The 9,488-nt window shown below is 33.7% G+C and overlaps 1 protein-coding gene across 1 annotated transcript; it reads right to left on the bottom strand.

Moving 5' to 3' along the window:
• Window positions 1-656: 656 nt before the first annotated feature.
• Window positions 657-5,099, bottom strand: LOC132189631 (B-box zinc finger protein 24). Its single transcript, XM_059604384.1, has 3 exons — window positions 4,339-5,099; window positions 1,608-1,907; window positions 657-1,178 (listed from the first exon to the last, which is right to left on the bottom strand). The coding sequence occupies exons 1-3, from the start codon at window positions 4,519-4,521 to the stop codon at window positions 948-950; spliced, it is 714 nt and encodes a 237-aa protein (XP_059460367.1). The 5' UTR covers window positions 4,522-5,099; the 3' UTR covers window positions 657-947.
• Between the last annotated feature and the right edge of the window lie 4,389 nt (window positions 5,100-9,488).

Here is a 9,488-nt window from a genome sequence, read left to right as displayed (position 1 = left end):
AAAAAATTTTAATTATTTTTTACCAGGGACGACCTGGGCGACCGCCCCCACTTCTCTCCACCACTAATAATATGATAATGCCCTATTACATACAACTTCATTTCTATATATACCACTAATCCTTTTTTTAAAAAAAAAATTAAAAAATAGTAATAATCAAAACGTCGTCGTTATGGTAATATGATAAAAATTAAAAAGTAGTAATACCCTATTACATACAACCTCATTTCTATATATATATATATATATATATATATATAAAAGCTAATTGAAGATCACTTTTGATGTGGCAATACATGAGAGTTGCTAATTGCTGAATCAAGAGTTGTTAATTGCTGAGATTCATCCGAAAATCTTGTGTGTACAGAACTCTAGAAAGACTCAGGCGCTTGAAAGCCCTAGAAAGACTCGAGCCTTCCTTATAACATTACTCAGAATAGTAATAACATGCCCCGTCAAACATGAATTACTAAACATAGTCCGGACTCCGGAGGTCCTAAAACAAAGTTGGTGTTTGGGTTTGGATGAAACACTTTGATCGACTTAAAAGTTCATGCCTCAGCTACTTTAATTTCTTTCAATTTTCTAAGATTTCTCCCATGCTTTGCTTAAGCCACAGTAGGAGATAAGTACTTCAAAGCACATGGCTTGTGACATATTAAAGCCCAAGATCACCGTATGCATATCTCAGAATTTAAAATACTAAAATTACATATTGAGAGTCGAGATGTAAATCCCCTAAACTAAACATTTGAGCTAGCCCAAGATCAAGCAACTGCTAAAATGCATTATCAACTGATTGCAAACACAGTTATCCTAAAAGAAGGAAAAAACAAAAATTGTAGCAGGTATATACATACACATACATAAATACATACATGTATTTATGGAGTATGATATATATATATATATAATTCATCAACATTTCAACTCTTATTGTAGGACTTTTAGCCAAGATCAGGAACTGTGAAATGCTCATCATCATCTTCTGGGAATTCGAGTCTAGGCTTCTTGTAGGGCATGCTGGATTTAGTGGGTCTGTAGGAGGTAAAATTGCTTGACTGCGACACTGGAAGCTGAGGAACTTCTGCTGCTGCCAAGGCCTCCTGAGGAATTTGCTCACCAAAAAGACCCATGTCTGCTAACCATTCAAACTCCCCCAACTCAAGTGCCTCTTTCTGCACAATAGAACAAACAAGAATCCCATGGAAAAACATGATCAGTATATATTTTTGACATCAATTTCCCATTCCTGAGAAAAATAATAGCAAACCAATGTCAAAAAATCATTTAAGTTATGAAAATTGGGCATGTGCCTTCTAGGGAATTATCCAAATGTCAGGAATGGAAACCAAAATGAAGTCCCCAGATCTTAAAAGAACCATTGTTAAGAGCTCATCCACTTTGGTTAGCCCATTTTTATGTAAATATCACCATGTTTATTTGACCTAGCAAATCTAAGCTTCCCATAAAATAAAAAAGTGAAGCACATGCTGGCAGTGTGATCCCCAAGTTTTCAATTCTTGTCATTCTGTATGATGACAATCACATCCAAATACATCTACGGAGTAAAGATATTTTGATTCAGATATAGATGTCGTTCTTACCTTGTCAGAGGATTCAAGATCAGAAAATTGTAGCAAGTCATCAACAGCCCAAGGAGATGTGAAGCTAGAATTTTGCTGTGTGGGCATTTTCACCGAAATCTGTTGTGAGTTCTGATGGGGTGGCTCCAAGCAACTCTCTTCAGTGTCCTTCTTACAACTGGAGTTCAAAGCCACACGGATTCCAGTAGCCAGGAACCGCTGATGCTTAGCTGAAAGGCTACCAGCCGAATGAATTGGTTCATCACAATCCTGACAAAAGAGGGCTCTGTCTTCGACGCAAAAAATGAAAGCTGGCTTATCCTGTTTTGTAGAGAGAGAGAGAGGAATTTGAGCGATTGGGAAAACATTAACTCATCACAACATTCATTGTGAACAAAAACATACAGATTGTAGAAAAACGCTTCATTGTGACAACTTAGCACATGTACAGAAAATGTGCTGTACATGTGAGAGACTATTCTCTGTGTTTGTTTTCTTGTTTCTTGTTTGTTTTCTTTATCCTCTCATCGAGAAGTTAAAAAACATACATCAATCAATGATATACAATATCTAGATCTATTCATCCAAAAAAAATTAGATCGAATCATGTATAAGTCCGTAGTTAGCCAAAGGATTATAGACACACTACAAAATGTACGTAAAGTAAAATTCTCAGAGTTCTCTCCAAAGAAAAGTTTGTAATACAACCTTATTTTCTCTTGGGAAATGCTAGGTGTTTTTCTAGTGTTCTCCTGGTGTCCTCCTAACTGTAATGTGGCTTTTAAAATCATAGTTGAATTTAAAATTATGATTATTGACTTTTAATCCATTGGTGATTTTAAAAGTCACATCACAGTTGGGAGGACACTAAGAGAACACTAGAAAAACACTTAGCATTTCTCTTTTCTCTTCCTGTTTTCTAATGTACCATTTATGTTATTTGCATCTTTCTCCCTATGCCCTGAAGCATCAATGAAATTGCTAACCATGAGTTGATTATTGTTAATTGGTGGTCAAGCAAATCAATCAAATTATAGTTTGTATTGTTTTTTAAGCGGTAGGATTTTCACCACTCACTCAGTTGCATTTATCTAACCATTTGATTAATTTCAAAATTCTCTAACCTTGAGTTTCTCCAATACTTTCATCAGGTTTTGTTTCGCTCATGAGATAATGGGTTTTGATTTAGGAAAGGGGAGTGGTGCCATGTTATTAGAAAACGTAAGAGATCGATTTTTCTTTGTCCAGTAGGAATTTGTGGGTGACTTAAAAAAATCTTATATCTATACTTAGACAGGAAAGGAGGTATGACATAACATAAAATCCTATTATAAAATCCTGATGAAAAAAATCTTATATCTATTCTTTATGCCATTCCTACTGTCAGGTCCCAAACATAAAATCCCTTTTTATGCATTCTGATGAAGAAAGATCCAAGCAAACAGAGGAAAAAAAAAAACAAAAAAACCCTGCTATGAGATCTTTTGAGGCAAGCCTGTAGCAGCTCATGAGAAGATCATGTAGCCTTCTCATCATAGTACTCTCATATTTACTCTAATTATCTTTTTGTTGGGTGAATGACTTATGTATGGTGGTTTATTCAAGTAAATGATCTGCTAAATCAGATTCTACGAGCATTCTTAGTAGCCTCGCCAAATTTTACTTACCAAAATAACCAAAAGTACATTTTTCTATATTTTAACTACCCACTTTTTTAAAGCACTCCAGCAGCCTCACTATTTTAATTATCAACTTTTATTATTCCATTTAAATATTCTTTTTCAAATACTTCTTTATATTTTTTAAAAAAAACCTTTTCAAGGAAATGTGAAGGAGAGAAAATTTATATTATTTTTTATTCATTTGGTGAGTGAATACTACTCACTATCTTTAGTGAGTACTGTTCACTCAACATTTTATTTTGGTTAAAATGATGAGTTCGAAGAGTGAAGATTTAAACCAATTTAGCTAAATTGCGTCACCAAAATAACCAAAAAAAAAGATTTTGGTGAGGCTGCAAGGAGTGCTCTAACTAATATCACCATTTGTATACGCACAACAAAATAATTGTTCAAGGAAGACGATTTGGATACTCTTAACGGGTCAAGAAAATCTATAGTTTCTTAATACAACGATCTAGGAAAAGAACTAGTCACGTCCGCGCTATCACTCCAAAAAGACTAATTAAGTTGCAATTAGAGCTCCCTATAACCACTTTTTGGATAGTCACAATCTCCCCTACTCAAATTGTTGACACGCTTTGCTCAGGATCTATGTCATGGAGTATCTAAGTGCTAGGTAGGGATGCTAGGTTACTCTGATAGTATTTGTAACAACTTAGAAAAGGGTCCGACCACATTTGCCCTATCATTCCAAAAGGACTAATTAAATTACAATTGTAATTCCTTAGAATCACTTGTAAAAAGTCTAGTCTCTCCTAGCAAGAAGTCTTAACTTTTTGGGTGCGACACTTAAATCTTATATTGGCAACCAAACATGATACAATTATTTTTGGGTTGATAAGATTTGAACCTAAGATCTACCGAAATCCCACCTAAGCCAAATCAGGATGCCTCTAATTTAGATTTTGCAGTTTCACATAATCAAAACAAAGAATTTTACACACCAATCGACTAAATAGATGGATTCAACAATACCAATAAATCCGAGTACACAAGATAGAAAACCATCAATAATAGTGATTATAAATAAAATATAAAAAGAAAAAGTGAGGATTCATGAAATGAATTACCTGGCAGATGTCACATTTAGGGAGCTTATTGGAGAGGCACTCTAGGTGAAGCCTCTGGTGCTTGCTTGCAAGCTTATTTGCTGCATGAACTTCAATATCACATCTCGCGCACAGGGCTGCCTCATCCGCGCAACAAATAACTGTTGCCGGAGCTTTCTCACACACATCACACTGAATTTTCATCTTCCCACTGATTGATATCTCTATTTCTTCTCGGGCTTTCTCTCAAGCTTTCTGCTAAGCTTCAAAATATACAAGATACACAGAATATACCCATATGTTTAACACACACACACACATAGAGAAAAAGAGATTTCTTTGAAGATTCAAGCGACACCCAGATAGAGAAACGTTGTTATAGAACCGGTAACAGTGTCAGAAAAACAGCACGTGGTGCTAAACCGACAAAAATTCCAAGAAAATGTAAGACAAAGTGATACTGCTGCAAAGGGCACTTTTTTTTTCTTTTTTCTTTTTTTTTTTGGAAAACTGTTCAAAACCCTTCAACAGAATCCTGAGTTAAACCCCAAAAGTTAGGCCAAGCATGGAGAAAGTGGTGCAGCGATATGAGGAAAGAAAGAGAAGGAAGAGAAGATCGGAGAAGATGGAAGAAAGAAAAGTAGCTGAAGAGTGTACGTTGTAGAATAAAGAAGGATGTGAGAGGATACAGGAGGAGAAATGACTGGTGGAGAGTACAAGAGTGTGATGGTGGGAAGATAAGGATTTGGATCTTGTGTTGTGTATCGAAAGAAACCAGAAGAATTGTAGAAGTAAACGAGGCCTTGTGGGGTCACCTCCCATGTGTGTGGCTTGGAAGCTTGCAGGAATCGGAGTACCACTAGTAGCCACAGATTTTTTGGGATATTTTTGAGAGCTTCACTCAGCTGGGTTGCAAGTGCAATTAGGGCCGGCTGGACCTTAGGATGACTAGGACGCTGTCTATGGGTAGGATTGAAATTGTGATTTAATAGGTAAAATATATAATTTTAAATCAAATAACAGAAAATAAATATTTTTTATTGCATTTTTAAAAAATTGTAATTTAAAAATAAAATAAATAAATTGTATTTTCAAATCGCAGGTAAAAAAATACTTTTTTAAAAACGCACAATTTTAAATACTAAAATGTGATTTTCAAGGTTTTGTTAAATGCTTAAATGTGTTTTTAAATTTTATGTTTTCAAATCACAAACTCAAACAGACCTTAAGGCTCTTTTAATAAGGTCCCCAATTATTAAATACTAATGAAGACTTACTCTAATATATATATATATATGAAAAAGTTTACATGCTTTCTCAAACTACTACTTAATTGATAATGTCTTCTAAACTTTTAATTAGAACAATATTTTCTTAAACTACCAAAAAATTATCAATGTCCCTCTAAATCCAAGGCGAGCAAAAAGATAAAAATAACCCTAAATTTTTGTCTATAAGATAAAAATATCCATATAAATTCTGGAAATATATATATATATATATATATATATATATATAGAAAATCAGATAATAAACAATATTATTCAATTATGGATTTGTTTGTGTGGTTCATTTTTTTGACTGCTTTTGAAAGGGACAAGGGTCAAAAGTAAAAAAAAAAACTTGGAAGTTTTGAGGCCATGGTGTATACCGGTCCTCCTACGTAATAATATGGCAGTAAAAATTAATTCTTAGATTGATTTAACTATGACATCATTTTTCTTTTTAGATAATTGTCAATGTGTCATGTAGCAATCCAAATAACATTACTCTATCATCAAATATCCAACTAATTAGCCATGTGTAGACGAGTAATTTTAGGTGGTTTACTTGTGTCCCACTCAGAGCATCTCTAACAATGTTTTTAAGTAGTTTTTTAGTTAAATTTAGCTATTTTGTTAACTTTTCTTGTTCTAATAGATACTATAAAATAGGAGGTTTTCCTACTATTGTTACAGTGAACTTTTATATTTACAAGTTATGAAGAAGACAAGGAAATGATAAAAACTAATAAAATAATACTGAAAAATAATATTTAATTAGAGTAGATAGTTAAAATAGATGTTCTTGTTGGAGTGTGTAGTGAAATACTAGTAGCTAAAATGAAAAAAGTTGTATTTTGAGTAGTAAAATGAAAACTCTTGTTGAAGATGCTCTAAGAATGATGTGGCTATTAAAATCACTATTTGATCAAAATTTAATAATGATCAATTATAAGCCTTATAGCAATTTTAATAGCTACTTTATTCTTAATAGGACATAAATAGGCAACCTACAATTAGTCGTTATAGACACTTGGAATTGGGTTTTCACGGTTTTGGACAGATCTTTTGTCAACTGCAAGTCCTGTTTTCAGCATGCAGGATATTTTTAATCAACAAATTGTTTTGGTAATAAATAAATGTTTTCGTAACCATTTTTTTTTGCGGGGGGGTGGGGGGTTGTTTAGTAAAAAATCCAGGCCAAGATACAGGTAATTTGATTAAGCAAAATTGTTTTGGTGATAAAATAAATAAATAAATAAATAATGTTTTCAAAACTTTATTTTTTGGCTTGTTTAATGAAAAGTTAAAAAGAGTCTAATTCAATTAGACTAGCTAGCTTAGTTGAAAAGAAGTTTATGGAAAAAGTTCATATATACCAAGAGAATTAAACATATACGGAAAGAGAGTCCTACTATCAGGTCCATTTTTAAAATACACACTTTACAGCATTTAATTATCACGTGACACAACATCAATTTGATAAAAATACAAAAAATGAAAATGAGAATAACCACATCAAAAAAAAAAAAAAAACTGTAGCCAGCTAGGCACTGTCAGAATTCAGGCCGCCAAAGCATCGCCAGACACCCGCTGGGTTGCTGGCCAGACCCAGCGTGGGTCTCTGGCCGTGCTTCAGCGGCTTGGATCCCAGCGATGTCGTGACTCTCTGAATGCCTCAAAATCTGTTTTTAATGCCTCAAATTTCTAATGTCTCAAAACTCTTTTTTGGATTCAAAACTAAAATTTAAAGGTAGAAGGTTAACTCTTTAAGGATTTTATCACCTTAAAATCTAGTGTATTTTGGTCCAAGTTATTTTTTGTGCACTTTTTATGCTTTTGCTTATATGTCGGTTATTAATTGAGGGCTATAAAAGGGGTGTTATCAGGATGGTCCTGATAAAAAGTTTTCTCATACGAAAAATGTTTGGAGTATTGCTATTTTTATTATAATTCAATATATATATATATATATATATGTGTGTGTGTGTGTGTGTGTGTGTGTGTTAAACTCATTCAAAAAAATATTTTTAAGTCCATAAATATATAATTTTTTGATTATAAATAAAATACAAAATTTCCAGTAGATTTGATGAAGCCAAGTGCAAACAAATCTACACTTGACTTGCTTGCAATTGATTGCTTTGCCCGTTTGGATTAATCTTGACTCGAAATTAGCTTTTGGATCTGTTAATAAATTAAAATGGTCCACCCCAAACAGAAAAATTTAGTTCTTTTTGAACCACAAAATGAACCAACAAGGACGAATGTTGACAGGTATAGGCTGCATGCCCACAGCATTCGGTATACCTAACATCCTGATGTAATTAAATTCAACCCAGCAAGTAGCCCAACTAGATTATTGGATGGATAGATCAAGTGCACCAACATTTTATTATTTAAATTTAATACTTAGGTTTATCAAAAAATCCAAAGAAATTCAGATAGTCCATTTTACAAAATCCTTTTTTCTTTTTTCTTTTCTTTCTTTTTTTTTTTTTTGGTTTTAAGAACTCTATTATTAATTTTGAATCTCAAAATAACAAGGAAAGAAGGAATTAAGGCAATAACATTACCAAGAACAATAAGCTTATATAATTGGCATTAATACCATTTGTGAGATCAGCTTCTATTTGATTCTCTATGAAATTAACATAACCACCTAAATTTAAGCTTCAATACAATTTCACTCCTCCAAGCAAACGAATTAGGATTCTCTCAGGTTTATTTGAACTGGATAATATTCGGTTAGTTATATTATAAGGGGTATTTTTGTCTTTTTTAAAAAAAAAACAAAAATACCCTTATAATATAACTAATTGAATATTATCCAGTTCAAATGATCCGGAGAAAATCTGTTCCATGCAAACAACTTGCAACTCGAAATAAAGTTAAAATAGAAAAAACATCATTAAACATATATATGCAATCCCCCAGCAATGCATGCGACCGAGCACCTTAATTATCTCTCTCTCTCTCTCTCTCTCTCTCTATATATATATATATATATGTCATGGCTGCAGACACTCTTTTTTATTGAGCCATGGAGTAAAACACCTGACAGATAGGAGGACGAGATGAGAAGGCAAAGCGAGCGTGAACCTATAAGCCCTAATCCCAACCCTTCTCCTTGACATTTGTCGACGAATGCCACTCACGACGCCATTGGCCACCTCGTTAACCTCCTTCGCCCACCTCTTCACCTTCTCCCTAAACCCATTTTGCTCCGAGAATTGGTAGCTCTTCAGAAACTCCTGTCTCGCATACCAAAAATCACGGCCGTGGCGACGCCCGTCGCTTCCGTAGTTTTCTTCCCAGTTTTCAACGGGTTGGAGTTGGAGGGGTTCGTGGGACATGATGACGGGTCGGACTTTGGCGTGTCCCATTGCAGAGGGTCATTGAAAAGATTAATCCAACGGCTGTTATAATTCACTACTTATAGGAGTCTACGATGGTATTGGTACGTAGTGGTTTTTTTTTTTTTTTTTTATAAGTTGGTACGTAGTGGTTAAACCACAGAGGAAATTTGTTAGTGGTTGGTGGATTTTGTCGCACCCAAGATGTAGCAACCTTAGGAACTGATTTAATCAACAGTTTAGGTCTACCAATTAGGTAGTGGTTAGAACTTGAATATTATATCATCTTTTAAGAGATTACTGTTTGTAATGACTTCACTTCATATAAGACCAAGAAATACAATCCAACTTAATGAGCTAATACCAAAATTGATTTTTGTTTTTTTGCTCATCGTTGTAATGGTGTGGAAAATATATTTAATACTTTTATTAGATAATTGCTAACTAGCACTACAAAAAAAAATAAGAATTTTGTGACGTTTAAATAGTAAGGATTTTTTTAAACATCACCAATTAGTGACATTTTACAAGTGACACATCGTCCTAGAGGTGA

Source organism: Corylus avellana, chromosome ca1, assembly GCF_901000735.1.
Source record: "Corylus avellana chromosome ca1, CavTom2PMs-1.0".
In the NCBI taxonomy this organism is placed as follows: Eukaryota; Viridiplantae; Streptophyta; class Magnoliopsida; order Fagales; family Betulaceae; genus Corylus; species Corylus avellana.
This window is presented reverse-complemented; position numbering and strand designations above follow the sequence as displayed.